This window comes from Hordeum vulgare, chromosome 5H (assembly GCF_904849725.1).
Source record: "Hordeum vulgare subsp. vulgare chromosome 5H, MorexV3_pseudomolecules_assembly, whole genome shotgun sequence".
Taxonomy (NCBI): Eukaryota; Viridiplantae; Streptophyta; class Magnoliopsida; order Poales; family Poaceae; genus Hordeum; species Hordeum vulgare.
Window position 1 is genome coordinate 565,070,035 of NC_058522.1, and position 23,681 is coordinate 565,093,715.

Consider the following 23,681-nt stretch of genomic DNA (forward strand, 5'->3'; position numbering starts at 1 on the left):
AACGTATCCAAGCACTCTCTCGGTCCTCAGTATTGAACCCACTGTTCTCCATACTACTCTAGCAACAAGGCAAAGAAACATCAGGTGTTGGGCAGACTTTAGCTGATCACAAAATGAATACTAGGTTGGATCCCCCTGTCAGTGCCTTTTTTTAAGTTGTCTCTAGTTAGAATGACCTCTTGGCACAATTGCCTACAATAAAGATCATATTGCCGGAATTTTTACAAGCTGGTGGCCGGCCAGCGGCACGACTGGGCTGGCAGCGGCGTGCGGATGGCGTCGAGGCGAGCGACTGGTGGCGCGGGCGCCTGCCACCACCACCATGCCGATTAAGGGATAGACTTTTCCTTAATATTTCCCTTAGGAATCTGAATTTAAATAAAGATACCTGATGAAATATGGACCATGTTACACGTCCTATCGAATTCCTGGACAAGGCAGGGACTAAAATGAGAACTACACAGTTGCCCTGTTTGAGAACAGGCCAGGGATCAAAATTACTGCATTTTTCTCAAAAGGGCAGGGACTAGAAAGAAAACTAAGCAAGGGCACTTCGCTCTGTTTGAGAACATGCCAGGGATCCAAATTTAATTTAAAGGGATTGGCAGGGGCCGCGCGAACGCGTACCCCCTCTATCACAAATTATGACGTCCACTCTCCCACTTGGGGAGATGGTAGGCCAGCGCACCCACCAAGTGCAATGTGGGCCACTGATCTAGGCCACGGGCCTTCTTGATCGCCCGTCGACCCCGTCCAGGTAAGTATGTAAGAACGGAGCACCACGCCCTCCTTATATAGCCAGCTCGGCCGCCCGACGCCGCTCGCTAGGCAAGGTGGGACTAAAACCTGCAAAACGCAGCAGCACGCCAGCACCAGCGGCGGACGGACGTGAGGGGCGCTACGCTATTGATCGGGAGTATTCTGCAAAATGGGCTGGCGTTTGCTCGATCTGGGCCGTAACAGCAGCTTTATTTTGTGCTCGCTCAAATTCTTCTTGTTGTAAAAAAAAGGTCCAGTACTACTACTCAAACTACACTCCAAAGAAAAAGAAAAAATGGTAATACTACTCATACAACATGGAAGTCATTTCCTTCCCGCGAACAAGAAACAGAATCAGAGCAACTCATGCATGTATTGATTGGTAATCCCATTCTAATGATTTTATACAGAAACTGAAGGTACCGGGCTAGGTAAAAATAAAAAATGATGTAGTGGCATGCATGGTATTCTACCACTTAAGTCCATATATTCACAAGAAATATAGACATGTCAGCACAAATGGGCGGTGCACAATTTCTAAAATTGGGGTAGAGGATATGATGACGCGCTTTTGCTCAAGTGATAATGGGCGGCTGGCCTTTGGCGAGCTCGCAGTCTAGAGAACTTCATGGTGGATGTTGTCCAAGTTGATTGGTCCGGACCAACAACATGAGTACCTTCTCCGCTTGCATGTCAGCCGCTAATATTGTGTTGAGATTTGCAAGTATTGGTCTACGGGGATACCTGCTAATACAGCTGGCGGGCAAGGCGGTAAAAAACCACAGTTGGCTCCTATTAATCGATGTTATATGCCCATCATTGCTCTGGCGACAAATTTACTATAAGGCGCAACAAAAAAATTCTACAATGAAAATTCCACCTCGACCACTCGCGACCTCATCATGGGCTATGAATAGCGCAAGGTATGTTAAACTAAATGTCGATGTTACTTCTAATATTGACCAGGGTGAGTGGTCGTGCATTGCACTGGAGCCACATATATTTTGGGGGCACGATCAAAATTAATCATGCGAACAAATATGGCTAAAACAACACAAATGCTATTTTGCCATGTGGATCATTAAAAACTTTTGAGGATGGAAGTATTGTTTTCACGCAAACTCAAGTTACCAAAATATTATTTTTAGAGAGATAGGGACCATACTTATCAAAGGTCAAGCTCGGGCTAATATGTTGATAATCTACTTAAGATGCTACTCGAACAACTCACCATCGATGCTCACTATAAATGAGAAATATAATTGCAAGTTATGGAGTTGCAATCTAAAACTCTTGTAACACATGGCATGCACGTTAATGATCGTTCATGCTCATTTTCACCTGCTTATAAAATTGTAGTACATCTAAAACTAAATGTCGATGTTACTTCTAATATTGACTAGGGTGAGTGGTCGTGCATTGCACTGGAGCCACATATATTTTGGGGGCACGATCAAAATTAATCATGCGAACAAATATGGCTAAAACAAGACGAATGCTATTTTAACATGTGGATCACTAAAAACTTTTGAGGATGGAAGTGTTGTTTTCAGGCAAACTCAAGTTACCAAAAGATTTTTTTTAAAGAGATAGGGACCATACTTATGAAGGTCAAACTCATGCTAATATGTTGATAATGTTGGGGAACGTCGCATGGGAAACAAAAAATTTCCTACGCGCACGAAGACCTATCATGGTGATGTCCATCTACGAGAGGAGATGAGTGATCTACGTACCCTTATAGATCGCACAGCAGAAGCGTTAGAGAACGCGGTTGATGTAGTGGAACGTCCTCACGTCCCTCGATCCGCCCCGCGAACAATCCCGCGATCAGTCCCACGATCTAGTACCGAACGGACGGCACCTCCGCGTTCAGCACACGTACAGCTCGACGATGATCTCGGCCTTCTTGATCCAGCAAGAGAGACGGAGAGGTAGAAGAGTTCTCCGGCAGCGTGACGGCGCTCCGGAGGTTGGTGATGATCTCGTCTCAGCAGGGCTCCGCCCGAGCTCCGCAGAAACGCGATCTAGAGGAAAAACTATGGAGGTATGTGGTCGGGCAGCCGTGAGAAAGTCGTCTCAAATCTGCCCTAAAAGCCCCATATATATAGGAGGAGGGAGGGGGACCTTGCCTTGGGGTCCAAGGGATCCCCAAGGGGTCGGCCGAGCCAGGGGGGAGGACTCTCCCCCCCCCCCAAACCGAGTCCTACTTGGTTTGGTGGGAGGAAGTCCTTCCCCCTTCCCACTTCTTCCCTTTTTTTTCTTTCCTTTGATTTTTCCTTTCTTGGCGCATAGGGGATTGGTGGGCTGTCCCACCAGCCCACTAAGGGCTGGTGTGACCCCCCCAAATGCCTATGGGCTTCCCCGGAGTGGGTTGCCCCCCTCCGGTGAACTCCCGGAACCCATTCGTCATTCCCGGTACATTTCCGGTAACTCCGAAAACCTTCCGGTAATCAAATGAGGTCATCCTATATATCAATCTTCGTTTCCGGACCATTCCGGAAACCCTCGTGACGTCCGTGATCTCATCCGGGACTCCGAACAACATTCGGTAACCAACCATATAACTCAAATACGCATAAAACAACGTCGAACCTTAAGTGTGCAGACCCTGCGGGTTCGAGAACTATGTAGACATGACCCGAGAGACTCCTCGGTCAATATCCAACAGCGGGACCTGGATGCCCATATTGGATCCTACATATTCTACGAAGATCTTATCGTTTGAACCTCAGTGCCAAGGATTCGTATAATCCCGTATGTCATTCCCTTTGTTCTTCGGTATGTTACTTGCCCGAGATTCGATCGTCAGTATCCGCATACCTATTTCAACCTCGTTTACCGGCAAGTCTCTTTACTCGTTCCGTAATACAAGATCCCGTAACTTACACTAAGTTACATTGCTTGCAAGGCTTGTGTGTGATGTTGTATTACCGAGTGGGCCCTGAGACACCTCTCCGTCACACGGAGTGACAAATCCCAGTCTTGATCCATACTAACTCAACTAACACCTTCGGAGATACCTGTAGAGCATCTTTATAGTCACCCAGTTACGTTGCGACGTTTAATACACACAAAGCATTCCTCCGGTGTCAGTGAGTTATATGATCTCATGGTCATAGGAATAAATACTTGACACGCAGAAAACAGTAGCAACAAAATGACACGATCAACATGCTACGTCTATTAGTTTGGGTCTAGTCCATCACGTGATTCTCCCAATGACGTGATCCAGTTATCAAGCAACAACACCTTGTTCATAATCAGAAGACACTGACTATCATCGATCAACTGGCTAGCCAACTAGAGGCATGCTAGGGACAGTGTTTTGTCTATGTATCCACACAAGTATTGTGTTTCCAATCAATACAATTATAGCATGGATAATAAACGATTATCATGAACTAAGAAATATAATAATAACTAATTTATTATTGCCTCTAGGGCATATTTCCAACAGTCTCCCACTTGCACTAGAGTCAATAATCTAGTTCACATCACCATGTGATTCCAACGAATCCAACACCCATATAGTTATGGGGTCTGATCACGTCTTGCTCGTGAGAGAGGTTTTAGTCAACGGTTCTGAAACTTTCAGATCCGTGCGTTCTTTACAAATATTTATGTCATCTTATAGATGCTGCTACTACGTGCTATTCGGAAATGCTCCAAATATCTACTCTACTATACGAATCCGTTTCACTACTCATAGTTATCCGGATTAGTGTCAAAGCTTGCATTGACGTAACCCTTTACGACAAACTCTTTAACCACCTCCATAATCGAGAAAAATTCCTTAGTCCATTAGTTACTAAGGATAAATTTCGACCGCTGCTAGTGATTCAATCATGGATCACTCTCTGTACCTCTCAACAGACTTTGAGTCAAGGCACACATCAGGTGCGGTACACAGCATGGCATACTTTAGATTCTACGGCTAAGGCATAGAAGACGACCTTCGTCTATTCTCTTTATTCTGCCGTGGTCGGGTTTTGAGTCTTACTCAAATTCACACCTTACAATGCAACCAAGAACTCCTTCTTTACTGATCTATTTTGAACTCCTTCAAAAACTTGTCAAGGCATGCATCTTGTTGAAACTTCTATTAAGCGCTTTTGATCTATCTCCATAGATCTTTGATGCTCAACGTTCAAGTAGCGTAATCCAGGTACTCCTTTAAAAACTTCTTTCAAACAACCTTGTATGCTTTACAGAAATTCTACATTACTTCTGATCCACAATATGTCAACCACATATACCTATCAGAAATTCTATAGTGCTCCCACTCACTTCTTTGGAAATACAAGTTTCTCATAAACCTTGTACAAACCCAAAATCTTTGATCATCTCATCAAAGTATATATATTCCAACTCCGAGATGCTTGCACCAGTCCATTGAAGGATCGCTGGAACTTGCATACTTGCTAGTATCTTTAGGATCGACAAAACCTCCTGGTTGTATCACATACAATGTTTGCTCAAGGAAACCGTCGAGGAAACAATGTTTTGACATCCTACGTGCAATATTTCATAAATAATGCATCAACAACTAACATAATTCTAACAGACCTTTAGCATCGCTACGAGTGAGAAAGTCTCATCATAGTCAACCATTTGATCTTGTCGAAAACATCTTTGCGACAAGTCGAGCTTTTCTTAATAGTGACTTATCACCATCATCGTCTGTTTTCCTTTAAAGATCCATCTTTAATCAATAGTCCTATGACCATCAAGTAATTCTTCCAAAGTCTACACTTCGTTTTCATCCATGGATCCTCTCTCGGATTTCATGGCTTCCAGCCATTTGTCGGAATCTGGGCCCACCATCGCTTTCTCCATAACTCGTAGGTTCACTGTTGCTCAACAACATGACCTCCAAGACAGGGTTACCGTACTACTCTGCAGCAGTACGCGACCTTGTCGACCTACGAGGTTTGTAGTAACTTGATTCGAAGCTCAATGATCACCATCATCAGCTTCCACTTCAATTGGTGTAGGCGCCACAGGAACAACTTCTTGCGCCCTGCTACACACTGGTTGAAGTGATGGTTCAATAACCTTATCAAGTTCTACTACCCTCCCACTCAATTCTTTCGAGAGAAACCTTTCCTCGAGAAAGGATCCGTTTCTAGAAACAAACACTTTGCTTTCGGATCTGAGATAGGAGATGTACCCAACTGTTTTGGATACCCTATGAAGAAGCATTTATCCGCTTTGGGTTCGAGCTTATCAGACTGAAACTTTTTCACATAAGTGTCGAAACCCCAAACTTTCAAGAAACGACAGTTTAGATTTCTCTAAACCTCATTCTATACTGTGTCATCTCAACGGAAATACGCGGTGCCCTATTTAAAGTGAGTGTTGTTGTCTCTAATGCATAACCCATAAACGATAGTGGTAATTCGATAAGAGACATCATAGTATGCACCATTCCAAATAGTGCATGGCTATGATGTTCAGACACATCATCACACTATGATGTTCCAGGTGGCATGAACTGCGAAACAATTTCCACATTGTCTTAACTGCGTACCAAAACTCGTAACTCAAATATTCATTTCTATGATCATATCGTAGACAATTTATCCTCTTGTTACGACGAACTTCACTCCGAAACAGAATTGAACTTTTCAATATTTCAGACTTTGTGATTCATTAAGTAAATACTCTAGTATCTACTCAAATCATCATTGAAGTAAGAACACAATGATATCCACTGCGTGCCTCAGCACCTATTGGACTGCATACATCAAAATGTATCACTTCCAACAAGTTACTATCTTGTTTCATCTCAATGAAAACAAGGCCTTGCTCATGTGGTATGATTTGCATGTCACTAGTGATTCGAAATCAGGTGAGTACAAAGATCCATCAGCATGGAGCCTCTTCATGCAATTTATACTAACATGACTTAAGCGGCAGTGCCACAAGTAAGTGGTACTATCATCATTAACTCGTATCTTTTGGCACCAATATTATGAACATGTGTAACACTACGATCGAGATTCAATAAACCATTGAAGGTGAATATTCAAGAAAATAGAGTAACCATTATTCTCTTTAAATGAATAATTGTATTGCAATAAACACGATCCAATCATGTTCATGCTTAACGCAAGCACCAAATAACAATTAGTTAAGTTTAACACCAATCCCGATGGTAGAGGGAGCGTGCGACGTCTGATCATATCAACCTTGGAAACATTTCCAACACGTATCGTCACCTCGCCTTTAGCTAGTCTCCGTTTATGCCGTAGCTTTCATTTCGTGTTACTAATCACTTAGCAACCGAACCGGTATCCAATACCCTCATGCTACTAGGAGTACTAGTAAAGTACACATCAACATCATGTATATAAAATATACTTCTTTCGACTTTTGCCAGCTTTCTTATCTACCAAGTATCTAGAGTTGCTCCGCCTTAGTGACTGTTCTCCTCATTACAGAAGCACTTAGTCTCGGGTTTGGGTTTAATCTTGGGTCTCTTCATTAGTGCAGCAACTGTTTTGCCGTTTCACGAAGTATCCCTTCTAGCCCTTGCCTTTCTTGAAACTTAGTGGTTTTACAAACCATCAACTATTGATGCTCCTTCTTGATTTCTACTTTCGCAGTGTCAAACATCGCGAATCGCTCAAGGATCATTGTATCTATCCTTGATATGTTATAGTTCATCACGAAGCTCTCACAGCTTGGTGGCAGTGACTTTGGAGAACCATCACCATCTCATCTGGAAGATTAACTCCCACTTGATTCAAGTGATTGTCGTACTCAGACAATCTGAGCACACGCTCAACGATTGAGCTTTTCTCCTTTACTTTGTGGACAAAGAATCTTGTTGGAGGTCTCGTACCTCTTAACAAGGGCACAAGCATGAAATCGCAATTTCATCTCTTTGGAACATCACTTATGTTTCATGACGTTTCAAAACGTTTTCGGCGCCTTGCTTCTAAGCCATTAAGTATTTTGCACTGAACTATCGTGTAGTCATCAGAAAAGTGTATGTCTGACGTTCATAGCATCCACAGACGACGCTCGAGGTGCAGCATACCGAGTGGTGCATTAAGGACATAAGCCTTCTGTGCAGCAACGAGGACAATCCTCAGTTTTACAGACCCAGTCTGCAAAGTTTTGCTACTATCAATTTTCAACTAAATTTTCTCTAGGAACATATAAAAACAGTAGAGCTATAGCGCAAGCTACATCGTAATTCGCAAAGATCATTAGACTATGTTCATGACAATTAGTTCAATTAATCATATTACTTAAGAACTCCCACTCAAAAAGTACATCTCTCTAGTCATTTGAGTGGTACATGATCCAAATCCACTATCTCAAGTCCGATCATCACGTGAGTCAAGAATAGTTTCAGTGGTAAGCATCTCTATGCTAATCATATCAACTATACGATTCATGCTCGACCTTTCGGTCTCATGTGTTCCGAGGCCATGTCTGCACATGCTAGGCTCGTCAAGCTTAACCCGAGTGTTCCGCGTGCGCAACTGTTTTGCACCCGTTGTATGTGAACGTTGAGTCTATCACACCCGATCATCACGTGGTGTCTCGAAACGACGAACTGTAGCAACGGTGCACAGTCGGGGAGAACACAATTTCGTCTTGAAATTTTAGTGAGAGATCACCTCATAATGCTACCGTCGTTCTAAGCAAAATAAGGTGCATAAAAGGATTAACATCACATGCAATTCATAAGTGACATGATATGGCCATCATCTCGTGCTTCTTGATCTCCATCGCCAAAGCACCGGCACGATCTTCTTGTCACCGGCGCCACACCATGATCATCCATCAACGTGTTGCCATCGGGGTTGTCGTGCTACTTATGCTATTACTACTAAAGCTACATCCTAGCAAAATAGTAAACGCATCTGCAAGCACATATGTTAGTATAAAGACAACCCTATGGCTCCTGCCGGTTGCCGTACCATCGACGTGCAAGTCGATATTTCTATTACAACATGATCATCTCATACATCCAATATATCACATCACATCATTGGCCATATCACATCACAATCATACCCTGCAAAAACAAGTTAGACGTCCTCTAATTTTGTTGTTGCATGTTTTACGTGGTGACCAAGGGTATCTAGTAGGATCGCATCTTACTTACGCAAACACCACAACGGAGATATATGAGTTGCTATTTAACCTCATCCAAGGACCTCCTCGGTCAAATCCGATTCAACTAAAGTTGGAGAAACCGTCACTTGCCAGTCATCTTTGAGCAAAGGGGGTTACTCGTAACGATGAAACCAGTCTCTCGTAAGCGTACGAGTAATGTCGGTCCAAGCCGCTTCGATCCAACAATACCGCGGAATCAAGAAAAGACTAAGAGGGCAGCAAAACGCACATCACCGCCCACAAAACCTTTTGTGTTCTACTCGAGAAGACATCTACGCATGAACCTAGCTCATGATGCCACTGTTGGGGAACGTCGCATGGGAAACAAAAATTTTCCTACGCGCACGAAGACCTATCATGGTGATGTCCATCTACGAGAGGGGATGAGTGATCTACGTACCCTTGTAGATCGCACAGCAGAAGCGTTAGAGAACGCGGTTGATGTAGTGGAACGTCCTCACGTCCCTCGATCCGCCCCGCGAACAATCCCGCGATCAGTCCCACGATCTAGTACCGAACGGACGGCACCTCGGCGTTCAGCACACGTACAACTCGACGATGATCTCGGCCTTCTTGATCCAGCAAGAGAGACGGAGAGGTAGAAGAGTTCTCCGGCAGCGTGACGGCGCTCCGGAGGTTGGTGATGATCTCGTCTCAGCAGGGCTCCGCCCGAGCTCCGCAGAAACGCGATCTAGAGGAAAAACTATGGAGGTATGTGGTCGGGCAGCCGTGAGAAAGTCGTCTCAAATCTGCCCTAAAAGCCCCATATATATAGGAGGAGGGAGGGGGACCTTGCCTTGGGGTCCAAGGGATCCCCAAGGGGTCGGCCGAGCCAGGGGGGAGGACTCTCCCCCCCCAAACCGAGTCCTACTTGGTTTGGTGGGAGGGAGTCCTTCCCCCTTCCCACTTCTTCCCTTTTTTTTTTCTTTCCTTTGATTTTTCCTTTCTTGGCGCATAGGGGATTGGTGGGCTGTCCCACCAGCCCACTAAGGGCTGGTGTGACCCCCCCAAATGCCTATGGGCTTCCCCGGAGTGGGTTGCCCCCCTCCGGTGAACTCCCGGAACCCATTCGTCATTCCCGGTACATTCCCGGTAACTCCGAAAACCTTCCGGTAATCAAATGAGGTCATCCTATATATCAATCTTTGTTTCCGGACCATTCCGGAAACCCTCGTGACGTCCGTGATCTCATCCGGGACTCCGAACAACATTCGGTAACCAACCATATAACTCAAATACGCATAAAACAACGTCGAACCTTAAGTGTGCAGACCCTGCGGGTTCGAGAACTATGTAGACATGACCCGAGAGACTCCTCGGTCAATATCCAACAGCGGGACCTGGATGCCCATATTGGATCCTACATATTCTACGAAGATCTTATCGTTTGAACCTCAGTGCCAAGGATTCGTATAATCCCGTATGTCATTCCCTTTGTTCTTCGGTATGTTACTTGCCCGAGATTCGATCGTCAGTATCCGCATACCTATTTCAACCTCGTTTACCGGCAAGTCTCTTTACTCGTTCCGTAATACAAGATCCCGTAACTTACACTAAGTTACATTGCTTGCAAGGCTTGTGTGTGATGTTGTATTACCGAGTGGGCCCTGAGATACCTCTCCGTCACACGGAGTGACAAATCCCAGTCTTGATCCATACTAACTCAACTAACACCTTCGGAGATACCTGTAGAGCATCTTTATAGTCACCCAGTTACGTTGCGACGTTTGATACACACAAAGCATTCCTCCGGTGTCAGTGAGTTATATGATCTCATGGTCATAGGAATAAATACTTGACACGCAGAAAACAGTAGCAACAAAATGACACGATCAACATGCTACGTCTATTAGTTTGGGTCTAGTCCATCACGTGATTCTCCCAATGACGTGATCCAGTTATCAAGCAACAACACCTTGTTCATAATCAGAAGACACTGACTATCATCGATCAACTGGCTAGCCAACTAGAGGCATGCTAGGGACAGTGTTTTGTCTATGTATCCACACAAGTATTGTGTTTCCAATCAATACAATTATAGCATGGATAATAAACGATTATCATGAACTAAGAAATATAATAATAACTAATTTATTATTGCCTCTAGGGCATATTTCCAACAGATAATCTACTTAAGATGCTACTCGAACAACTCACCATCGATGCTCACTATAAATGAGAAATATAATTGCAAGTTATGGAGTTGCAATCTAAAACTCTTGTAACACATGGCATGCACGTTAATGATCGTTCATGCTCATTTTCACCTGCTTATAAAATTGTAGTACATCTAAAACTATGATCTCTCGATGAGACTATTGGTTTTAAAGTTAAGCAGAAGAAACAGCTTAGAGCACAATAGATCTATAGTTAGCAATCATTAATCTCGCTATGATAAAGTCATTGCAAATCCCCCCCCCCCCCCTGTATGTACATGTAATGTCCCGTAGGTTAGAGAGAATGGGGATTATTATTTTTATTGATCATTGTATTCATCATCAAAAGCTGAGGATAAATTTCAATCTTTCATTTGAATTAAGAAGTTTGTTTCAGGTCTAAATTTGGGCATGACCTTTGCACATTTTAAGTATTTGGATCACAATTCAAATAATATAGAACATAATGACCAAAGTCCATAAAGTACAATTCAAATAAATGAATTGGAACCAAATCACACGAATTCATATAGATTTATAATTAATAAATAATTTTAGATTACAAATACATCATACAAGAGTTGAGACAAAAATGAATAAAGGAAAAATTATTGATAATAAATATTATTACAAAGTGAGATTACAAACTATGATATGAATGAGAAACAATTCACTTTATTGAGATTAATACAAATTACAAGTATTCAGGAATCATATCCTTGAAATAGAAGTAAGAAGAAAGTAAATAAATCTAAACTAAATAAATCAATAATATGTAATAATGTTGCTACCCTTATCATAATATGTTGTTGTCAAGTTCATCATGATATGCTACTGTTGCATACTGAAATGACCCTATTTTACATGTTTTTTCAAGAGTTGATATTGTTGTTCAATTCATCACAATGTGTTGCTGTTACATACAGTTTTGAGCCTAGTTTTTCAATGTTTTTTTTAACAGTTCATGTTGTTGTCAAATTCATTACAATAAGCTGATGTTACATATAATTGTCAAGTTCATTATAATTATTTATTATTAAATTATAATATATCATGTGTCAGATATATGATATGATGATCAGATTTTATTTTCAATGTGTACAAAAAATTGTATTGTTCATACATCTCATAATGCCCAATTCAACACTTTATACATCGAAACAAGATTTGGCATTGCTCCTTCCCTTGAATTCCAAGTACTCAATACATGAACATCCAAACAACAAGTGTGGCATTGAATCTGAATACCAATATCTTGGAATATTGGGCATTGGAGCCAATGCAATACCCAGGTCTTGAATGTCTACATCCAAACATAGCGGTAGTTGTTCGTGATGGTTCTTGGCAGCTTAATTATGTGCGTTTGTTGGTTCTTTTCTTTATAACTACTCCCTTCAAGTGAAACCATGATATGAATTATGAAACGGAGGAAGTGGCTCAAAATGATTCATTTCGGGACCATATATACACCTTGCTTGGAGCGCGTATTCCCATTTTTCGATGTCGTGAGATATATGTACTCCCTTTGTATGAAAATACTTGTCATAAGAATGAATTCAATTTCAGATACGTCTTTTTTTATTCATTCGTGCGACAAGTAAGATAGGAGGGAATTGCTCAACTGGTTGATGCAAAGTAAAGTAACGTGTGATAGGGGACGCATATCCTCTGGAAATGCGGATCACTAGGTTTGACATGGGCTCTGTGCAGTGCAACATACACCCTAGAGCGCGACGTGGACGTCGATGACGGACCGGCGTCCAGGTTCATCCTCCGGTGGTGTGTGGCGCCAGATGCAAGATCCATATTTGTATTTAGTCCGGCCACCAATAATTAAGAAAACAATTAGCAACAGCTCTCGAGATGCAGAGGACGAGACTCGGAGTCGCTCAAACAAACCCAAGTCCAGATTGTTTATACTCCACTTTACACAAGGAGACATACGTGTTACAGAGTCAAGTCAACAGGACAAGCCGCGCCTAATTAACAAAAAAAAAAGTGGCTGGCTGGCATCTCTGGCCGTGATGCCATCAAGATTCGTCCGTCGCCGGTGGCGGTAGGTGGGGTGGGAGGTTGGTCAGCAGTCAGCTGGCCGGTCAGTGGGCGGCGATGGCGCTGCAGCGCCGCTGGCAGAAGTTGGGGACGCGGTCCATGCACTGGTACACGGGCGGGTGCACGGCGAGGGCGGACTTGACGCAGTCCCGGCACGCCGGGTGGCACCCGCCGGGCGCCGCGTCCATGCACCGGCACTGCGGCGAGTCCGACTTGGTGCAGCCCCCGCAGCTGTCGCAGCACGGCCACGCGCTCCCCCTCGCCTTCGCCGCCGCCGCCGACGTCGATTGCTCTCCCTCTCCTCCGTGCCCTGCAAACCCACAGATAATTTCATTCCCAATCAGTCACAAGCTTATCAACTCGAGCTGCCGCAGTACTGTTCGGTCATGGAAGGAAGCGAAAGGAAGGTCTTGCTTGATTCTGCATGCGTACCTCTGTTTTGGACATGAGAGTGGTGGCCGTGGTGGTGGTGGTGCCTGCTGCCGGATTCGGCGAGGGGAGCAAGAGCTGCGAGGACGACGGCGAGGACGCCGAAGATCAGCAGCAGTTGCAGCGCCGAGCTGCTTCTTCTTCTTCCCATCTCTGTCTCTCTCGCTCTTAATTAGTAGATGTCTTTCCTCTCTTGCAAGAAGTTGGCCGGTGTGGGAGACAACTTGCTCTGGTTGCTGGGTTTCTCCGGCGATGGCCTCTATCTTCTTTCTATCTGTACGCGGCAAACAGAAGCCTCGGGTCATCTTATAGAGAAGGGGCCCGGACAGCGAGAAGCAAAGCTGCGTGCGGCTGCCCACTGAGACGCCGGCAACGGGCAGAGGATTGGATAAACTTTGATGGGAGCGTCGTGCTGGTGATAGGATTGCAGGTTTATCACTACACTAGTGTTCTCCTTTTTGCATGGCAGTCCGTGCGTTTTCATAAAATTACAAATAAGTAAGTACATAAATTGTTACTCCCTTCATCTATATATAGGGCCTAATAAATTTTCCGAGACTGTGTTTGGTTATTGATAAGATTAATATTATATGAGATGTATAATATAAAAATTATATCATTGGAAGCTCTTTTCACATACGAATTTGACGGTATGCTTTGTGTAACCTGCATGATATATATTATTTGCTTTAACATGTCGTTAACGTTAGCCTCGAAAAATGTATTAGGCCATATATATATGGATAGAGAGAGTATGAATAAAATATTTCCTCCGCTCCAAAATAAGTGACTAAAAAATGACTCTACTTTGTATTAAATTAAAACTGAATCATTTTTGAGTCACTTATTTTAGGACGGAGGGAGTACATTCTTTGGTTTCAGGGCAATTTTTTTTGTTATTATAGGTCACTATTCACACTATTTTCACTGTTTTTTAAAGAAGTCAACATATTTTTTCTTCTTTTGTGGAACTTTTTTACAAGTACAATGAAGGTCAAGTTTATTTCAAAAATATTTTCATTATTTGTTGACTTTTTATTTAATTACTAATTTATTTCTCCATTTAGGATGTACTATATACAACCATAGACCAGCTGTTCGTGTCCTAGCTGGGGCTTCTTTTTTTAGCATGGAGCCAAGACTCCAAGTAAAGCCCACCGATGATCCATGAACTTGCCAAGGATGTGAACACTCTTAAATATGAAAAAATGGGCGAAAAATCGATCACGGACTTGGTAGATTGTGCATGCGAGATCGTTTTGTCACAATGTGTGCTAACTTGCATACGAAGCAAGTAGTTTTCTTATGAAATACCCAGAGAAGTATATTTATTTCAGTTTCTTCTCTTGTAAAGTACGAGTGCATGTGCCCAACAATGCTTCATTGTAGCCAAATGAAGTGTGTGTTCTAGATCTTCAACATATGTGTTATAGATGTTGGCGATGGCGAAGCGGTACCTGACGGTGCTCCCCTCCATCCGTCCCATCTTCGTGTTAACATACTCCGTCTTCGTGACCTCGATAACCATGATTATGCATGTCGTGCTCCACCGCAAAGTCTAGCACCACGTGGTAGTCGTACACAGAAAATAACGTTGTGTGGATAGACTTCAGTATTGCTCACCATTTTCAGGTTTAGACGAGGACCATTGGTTAATTATTTGATTGGTTTGATTTGATGTTCTGTAATTTGGTATGTTGAATGTAGTGTGATTCAGAATTTGGATAGTCTCGTCTGGAATGGAACGGGAAACCACGCAAACATGTTGCACATAGAAATAGTCAATCATAAAGATGTTGAAAACGCAGAAGTAATAGCACTCGAACGCGAAATCACCTTTTAAAGACCGTAACATATGGTTCTTCTTTTCTTTTTGCGATGAAGATGTGGTTTCACTTTGATGCTGGATGAAACATTTTTCTTTAATTTTAAAAAACAACACTGGAACCTCGGCTTGTGCATCAATTGATACACACAACCATTTTGTTGTTGGAGGATGACACGTACAACACGTAAATAATAAATAAAAACACAATGTTTGTCTCTGTTAGCATCACTTTTCTTCCCGCGAAAAAGAAAAGAAAAGTTAACATCACTTTTTAACAGTAAAAGAAAAAATAATCTCCGATAAGCTTTTCATATGGTATAATTTTCAGGGCAGTTTTTTCTTTTACAGAGATTCCACAGGCGAGTTTGTTGACATTATTTTCCAAAGGCGTGCTTGGATAACACGAGGTGGTATCAGCAAAACCGTCCCCCCCAAAGAGAAAGAGATAACGAGCGAGTTGGAGACTTGGAGCTGTCGCGTCCATTCCCATGGTGAAATGAGTCACCACGAGATAAGATCGACAATCCCACCACCACATGGCCCACGTGGAATCGCTGTAGCGTGACTCACCAGGATCCTCTGTGCCGTCTTCACACCCATGGGCATGGCCTTGTAGCCGAGGTATTTAAAGTACTCCCTCCGTTTCAAAAAATTTGTCTTAGACTTATTTAGAAATAGATGTATTAAAATACTAAAACATGACTAAGTACATTCGTATTTAGACAAATCTAAGACATAAAATTTAGGACGAAAGTAGTAGCAGCGTCGGGGCTACTCGACCGGGCGGCACGGAAGATCCACGGATGGTGGGCGGCGAAATGGGACCGCGGCGACGCGGGGGTGTTGAAAGACGAAAGGGACGTGGACGTATTCCGGCGACTGGTACTACGCCTCGTTTCGTTCGTGGCTTATCTCTCGACCTTTTCTTGCTTTTCTGGGAGAAGAATAAACCGGCTACTTGACCTGCTAGCCTGCCACTGCCACTGCCACTGCCACGGGCAGGTAAAAATATCAAGCATGTCCGGGAGGATATTCGTGGCACGATACGACGGTACGGGTATTATCATACTGTGGGCCGTGAGTGACCATGCGCCGGCGCACACACATCGACACGTGCGTGACTGGGTGGCTACGTGTCCGCAATGTCCAGACGCGGCCGGATGTTTCAGTGTCACGTGTGGCCCGTAGTCGCATTGTTGATTTGTTCCCGTTTGTAGGTAGCTTTGGTTTTAGCTAAGGGTTGCTTGCTCTCTTCGGCTTCAGGTTATTTATGGCGGGAAGTACTCCCTCCGTTCCAACATATAAGACCTTTTAAGATTTCATTAAAAGATTACATACGAAACAAAATGAGTGAATCTATATTTTAAAATATGTTTATGTGCATCCGTATGTAGTTCATAGTGCAATCTCTAAAAGGTCTTATATTTATGAACGGAGGGAGTATCATATAGTAATATCATGCATATGATACTATGACATGATATTATTTTTATAATATATAGTATAATAAATCGGTATCATAGATGGTCTTATTTATTAACATGCAAGACACATACGAGTAGCATTTAACATGATACGAAATCTACCTATATTACTCTAACCCTCTCTTTTTTCTTTAATTATGTGTCACGGCATCATATTTGCTAGTCTCAAGATTATAATACTAACTATGATACCGTCACTATGGCCAGCCTCAAAGGTTTTGGTCAAGTTGTTTTTTCATACTTTCTTCTGTCATTATTTATCGTAGAAATTATGTATCTAGCCATACTTTAGGTATATATACATTTATTTTTATTTATTTTTTATACGCCAAGTAATTTTAGACTAAGGAAGTATGAAACTTGAATCGACCACGTGTTACGCCGCATTGCTTTTCACCATGGAGTCCTGTTTGTTTTATTTCTTGTTTTTTTCCGGGATAAAGGGAGTTTTATTTCAACGAACAGAGTTACAATCGAAAAGCTACAAGTCCTCAATACAAGGTGGAACTAAACCCATCCACACAGGCGTAGCACGTTCAGAGCGGCTGTATTTAGCCAACCGATCGACAACTCTATTTTGAGAGCGATTAATTTTCAGTGGATAAAAATGCCTATCACCATGGAGAGCCTTGATCTCAAGCACCAGATGACCATAGGATGATCGGACAAGCGCATCATTGGTAAGACTGGAGAGGCTTTGGAGGAATCTGATTGCAGCACCATTGGAGAAGCGAAGTGTTGAATGGCAAATGCCATACCCAGCATGATCGCACGCAGTTCGGCCTCCAGCGGATCGTTGCAATGGAAGAGATAGCGATAGGCCGCCAACATCACTTCCCCCTTCTTGTTTCTGATGATCATGCTCGCAACCGCCGTTCCATCATCTTACGGGAAGGAGCCATCGGCAGACAACTCAAGCAGCCCAGCCGACGGGGCCGGCCATGGAACAGAAGCAGGAGGCAGAGATCGGATTGTTTCCGCAGCAGCCGATGAGGGCATCTTCCCTTTCACGATTTCCTCCGTAGAGAATCACCCATCCAGGACAACCGACTTGTAGTAGATGTCGAGGTATTCCACCGTGGCCAGGGTGGGTGCAGTCTCCTTCCCATGAGCCATATCATTCCGAGTTTGCCAGATACGCCAGAGAGGAGGATCATCATGTCCCGGACCGGCGCAGAGCACTTAGAGAGCAGGGTGACTAGCCACTCAGTCCCATCACAAATGAGAAGATCGTCGCGAGGGAGTGGCCATCGACGCCGCATGTTCACCCATAAGATCCTGGTGTGAGTGCAAACAATCAAGGCATGGAACGGGTCCTCCTCTGCGATACCACAAAGCGAACAAGACGATCTGTTTGATAAGTGTGTAAGTTTTTGCACTGCTGTGTTCCTAGAGTACCTGTGGCATACCGTCAGGGTTCATGCTTGACGCACCAACAACAAGAGCATCATTCTGATTATGTGTGGCAAGTCTGTAAGCACTTCGCACACAGAACCAACCAGACTCCTAAAGGCTCCATGAGATGAAATCATTCCTCAGGCGCGGAGAGGCACGAATCTTCAGAATGTGCTCCACATCCATGGGCCAGAAGAACTCACTCAGACGGTCAGCCCTCCACGCACCATTGTCATCTAAGAAATCGGAGACCCTGTTGAACCGGCAACTGCCTTTAGTAGTAATTGGTCTGTAGGATGAAGGCCGAGGGATCCAAGGATCCCACCAAGTACGAATATCATGGCCATTGCCCACGCGCCAGATGACCCCCTTCCAGACCTCAGAGCCATTGCTGGTGAAGACAGTGTCGAGCAGCTGCCCCAAGGGATAATACCTTGCCTTCAGGAGACGTGCACAAAGACTGCCAGGCATGTCGAGGAGCCGTCAGGCCTGTTTGGCTAACAAGACCTGGTTAAGAGATCTCATGTCCCTAAACCGCATGCCGCCCATGGGTTTGGGGAGTCTCGGTTTATCCCAGACAGATTTAATGAGAACTTCCTTATTACCCGAGGACATGTATTTCTCACTCCAGTCCACAAGCACCTTGCTCAATCGTTCCTGTAACGATTCAAACTTCCCCTTGTGCATTCTGCCTTCAGGAGCCGACAGACCCAAATACTTGGGTTCGAACACCTCCTCTGTAATATCCAAAATGCTCTTAACCTCCCGAACCACGGTGGAGCGGCAGTTGTGTGAGAAGAGGATGGAACACTTCCCCTTATGCAAAAACACGTTTTATTTATTCTTTTTCTTTCATGAGAGGCATAAGTTTGCTTTTTGTGTAGACACGGATTTCTTTTGTGCCTCTTAGGGAAGAAAAGTATATATCCATGAGAGGCATATACTTGCTTCTCGCGGAGGCACGGATTTTCTTTCGTGGGAGGCACGATCATGCTTCTCTAAAAAGGAAAAAAACTTTTATTTTCTTTTTCCTTCCACTCAAGGCACATATTTACGAGAAAGGAAGAACTCCCAAGTCACGACAAGTGATGCACATGCTGTGCATCCCTTGTCGCAACCGGGGACGATGGGAGTGACCTTTGCGGATAGTACTCTTAACTAGTGATTTCGAAGTGTTAGCCTAGTTAACATTTCATATGACCCTCAAAAAAGAAAAAAGAGGTAATATTACCAGTGGTGTTTAAACTTGCCATTGATATTCAATTTAATGCTTGAACTTCAAATATACGTCTAACTAGTTCAGAAACTTGGCACGAGTGTGCAAATATAGTTATAATCCCATCGATAGACATAGAATGTGCTGAAATTAAATCATATATTTATTAGTATGCCCACATGGCATGTGACCGACTTCCATATGGCTTGCTTTATATACGTCTCTATGACCAATGGGTGTGGCATTTGTCGTAATCTGGGATGATGTGACCTTTGCGAAGAGTGCTCCTTAATAACTGAACTCAAAGTGTTGGCCTAACTAACATTTCATATGACCCTTAAAAAATAAGTAATATGACCGGTGGTGCTTAAACTTTTTGTTGATGTTCACTTTAGTATCTGAATTTAAAAAATACATCGAACTGATTCAAACACTTGTCATGAGTGTACAAATCTAACGATAATCCAATCCATAGATGTATAATATACTGATATGGCATCGTATCATGATTAACATGTACACGTGGCATGGGACCGACTTCCAACTTATGGCTTACTTTGTATACGTCTCTATGATCACTCGGTCTCACGTGTCAGAACAAGGAAAACAAACGATAAAACAGACGAGACTGGTACTTGATCTTGCAAAGAGTATGCCCCCTACACCAATGATGTATCCATGTGTACCAAGGATAATGTACCTATTGTAAATAAGCAAGTCTCGGTGGTTTCAATGAAATGCAGTCGCGAGCCAATGTTGCACATAGTTTCTTTTTCCTTTTTTGAAAATTTGTAAGAAATACGTAAATTATAATGATAGTACTAAAATAAAGTTCAAACGTATGTGTGTTATAAATATTACACGTACAAAAAGTTAACTTATTTAGATAAATGATATAATTTTTTAAAAATGTATTGACGTATTATTTTCTAACTTATAAATAAAATAGTATTCATGATTAAAAAAACGTCTGTATAATTTAGAATATTATAAATATTTTTAAATTATAATTCATACGTAGTATTTTAATTATACAAACATAATTATAGCACATTTTAAAATTTTATATTTTTTGTTTAAGTATTTTTTACTACCTCATTTTTAAATATAAGTCTTTTTAGAGGTTTCACTAGGGAACTATATATGAATGTATATAGACATACTTTAGAGTATAGATTAACTCATTGTGCTGCGTATGTAATCACTTAGTGAATTTTTTTAAAGTACTTATATTTAGAAACAGAGGGAGTATAATTTGTAATATTTATAATTATACAGAATTTAAAATACATTTTTATAAATATTTAAATATGACTATATTTAAATTACATAGAAATTATGAATATATGCCACGAGTAAAATTTATCACAAATGAATATTAATAAAAATGTGTGTATTAATAATTTTTTATAATTCATTTAAATATGAGCCACAAAGTATTTTTTTTACATTTACTAAAATGTGAATAATTATCTATTTACTAATTTGTTTAAATGCAATCCACATATAAATAAGTGAATATTTTTAAAGAATAGATGAACATTTTTTCAAGATGGTATTTTGCTTTTATGTATAATATTTATAACAAACTAATAATTGATTTTTTACTGTGATTATAATATACAAACATTTTCCCAAATTTCTAAAAATCCTAACATGTGCAAAATGGTCTGTACTGACTGCAGCCCACTTAAAACCCACAGACATGTTTCTACACAATACATGAAGCTTCTTTATCGTTATTATTGAAGAGAAATGCATTGTCGCAGTGGCTATTGCACGTGTTCTGTTAGCCAACGCCGTGAGGTCGCCCTCTCCGGCTGCAATTTGTATTGTTTATTTTCCCTGCATTTCAAAATAAATAAATGAGTAAATAAAGCCATTTAGTGGAATTGGGTTCCACGCCATGTGTGATGCTAATTAAAATATGATGTCATGTCAGCACATTATATGTTTACCGGTGAGATTATCATCGAGGGGTGATATTACCTCAACAAAAAACTAACATTTCATATTTTTCATTTTTTCCTAATACATTTTGCAATCTTCGTGGAACAGGGATCCTCCTATGCGTGCAACATTCGTCTATTGGGCTCAAGTGGCTTCCGGCCATTATAGTATGTAGGTTGAACTTTTATTTCCCTTATTTCCTCTAGTATCTGATTTGATGGGAACTTTGTTGATCCGGTTATATACATATATATATATATATATATATATATATATATATATATATATATATATATATATATATATATATATATATATATATATATATATATATATATATATATATATATATATATATATGCGTACACAGTCACGGATTCATTTCTATAAAAACACACCTATAAGCATTTTTAATAGACTGAGCCGACATACTCCCTCCGTTTCAGTATATAAGGCTTGCACGTGTATCTAGGTCGTCAATTTGATCAACTTAATAAAAGACATATATTATAAAAAATATATCATTAGAAACTTTAGATGTTCTATTTTTTAATGATATAATTTTTATGTTAAACAATATATTTTATATAAGTCAAATTGATGACCTAGATACACGTGCACGTCTTATAAACTGTGATGGAGGGAGTATCATTTTAAAATTTACGAAGTCATTATAAATGTCTCGTCGTTGATGGAAGCACATCCTTACACTAAACATGCACTGTTAAAAAATCTAAAATAAATATAAAAACAATACGAGCGCCAGCACTTTTGAAACTTAATAGGGTGAAGATAGCACTGTTCCTCACTTTGTTAAAGAGCTCAGTACGTTGCATGGAGTGGACAGAATGACCTCGACGTGACGGCACTGCTGCCTAATGCCACTTTCGTGGTGTGCTGGCTGTTAGGTGCTTGTTCCCTATCAACTCCATGATCCCTAGCTATCGCCCATCGATCTATCGGGTGGTGATGGACCAGGTCGACCACGCGGAAAAACCATTCGGGACAACTTACATATGCCCATTTCTTGTCGACGCATGGATATCATGCATGATGCAAATTGCAATTGTTAATTCAAAAATTGTAGTACATTTTATTCTCCCGTTACATGAGACATAAAACGAAAATTAAACAGCTACGTAGTTTCTTCCACCTTCCACGTACGGTACGTATTTTCCATCACGTGCCCACGGTGCACCCTGTCGGCTGCCCGAACTTGAGCGCCGCGACGGCGCGGCCGGAGGTGCCGTTTGGGCCGCCCCCGAGCGGCATGCCGCCAGGGCCGGCGGCGAGCACGGCGGGGCAGCTGACGAAGAGGTGGTAGCTTCCGGAGACCCAGCTGCCGACCTTCCACCTCACGCGGCCGTCCACCTTGACCTGCAGCGCCACGTACCCGGCGGCGATGTCCTGCCTCATGGCGTCGGCGACGAACCCGGCCACGGGCACGGACTCCCCGGACAGCACGGGGGACCAGATGGTGACGTCCCGGTGACCCTGGTACGCCGGCGGCAGCGAGACCGGAACCGTGACCGGCTCGTCGCGATAGGTGACGAAGACGTCGAGGCGCCGGTAGAGGACGCCGACGCGGTCGTTGGGGTTGCGGGAGGCGAGCGTGACCTGCGCCGTGGCGGACAGGGACGGGTCCCCGAAGCTGACGGAGCGAAGCTGCAGGTCCTGCAGGTAGAAGGAGGGTTTGGCGGGGCGGAGCGCGAGGTAGACGATGAGCGCGGTGAGCGCGACGGCGACGACCAGGAACATGAGGCACGCCGCCAGGCCGCCGCAGCAGCGCCGCAGATGGTGCTCGTGCCTGTGCTGCTGCTCCTTGCTCATGGCTCCGCTCCGCTCTCTACTGTACTGTGCTTGGTACGTCTGTGTGGTGGGTGTGTGGCTAACTAGTGGAGTGGAGTGGAGTGGAGTAGCTCCCTTGAGTGAGTGAGCGAGTGAGTGATCGGCGCTTTGAAACCAAGCAACGGTTGGTACGAGTTAAAGGCTTTGAACATCCGTGGAGATGGTGGCCAACGATTACAGTGCATCTGGGTTGGATCTTGGGGTGGACAGGGAAAGCAACGTCTCAACCGAAGAAGATTCTTCTCCCAACTGGATCGGCGCGTACCTCCGTTGGGTGCTTGGGTTCTTGTCGCATGCGCTTTGAGATTCGTGTTCTTTGTTTGACCGTTTGCCGATGAGCCTTTTACGTTAGGAGACGATTGGATTCACCTAGCGGATTTCTCTGTGAGTGTCAACCGCCTCTGTGGTTCGTTGGATCTATGTTT

General features: G+C 42.8%; 2 protein-coding genes and 1 non-coding gene across 3 annotated transcripts; all 3 read right to left on the reverse strand.

Moving 5' to 3' along the window:
* Nucleotides 1–604: 604 nt before the first annotated feature.
* On the reverse strand, nucleotides 605–765 carry LOC123400453. Its single transcript, XR_006610725.1, has one exon. It is a non-coding gene; the product is annotated as a U1 spliceosomal RNA (small nuclear RNA).
* Nucleotides 766–12,943: 12,178 nt separating this feature from the next.
* LOC123453085 (Bowman-Birk type proteinase inhibitor PVI-3(2)-like) lies at nucleotides 12,944–13,934 on the reverse strand. Its single transcript, XM_045129847.1, has 2 exons — nucleotides 13,539–13,934; nucleotides 12,944–13,416 (listed from the first exon to the last, which is right to left on the reverse strand). The coding sequence occupies exons 1-2, from the start codon at nucleotides 13,684–13,686 to the stop codon at nucleotides 13,151–13,153; spliced, it is 414 nt and encodes a 137-aa protein (XP_044985782.1). The 5' UTR covers nucleotides 13,687–13,934; the 3' UTR covers nucleotides 12,944–13,150.
* Nucleotides 13,935–22,452: 8,518 nt separating this feature from the next.
* LOC123453086 (NDR1/HIN1-like protein 1) lies at nucleotides 22,453–23,434 on the reverse strand. Its single transcript, XM_045129848.1, has one exon. The coding sequence runs from the start codon at nucleotides 23,236–23,238 to the stop codon at nucleotides 22,588–22,590; it is 651 nt and encodes a 216-aa protein (XP_044985783.1). The 5' UTR covers nucleotides 23,239–23,434; the 3' UTR covers nucleotides 22,453–22,587.
* Nucleotides 23,435–23,681: the final 247 nt, after the last annotated feature.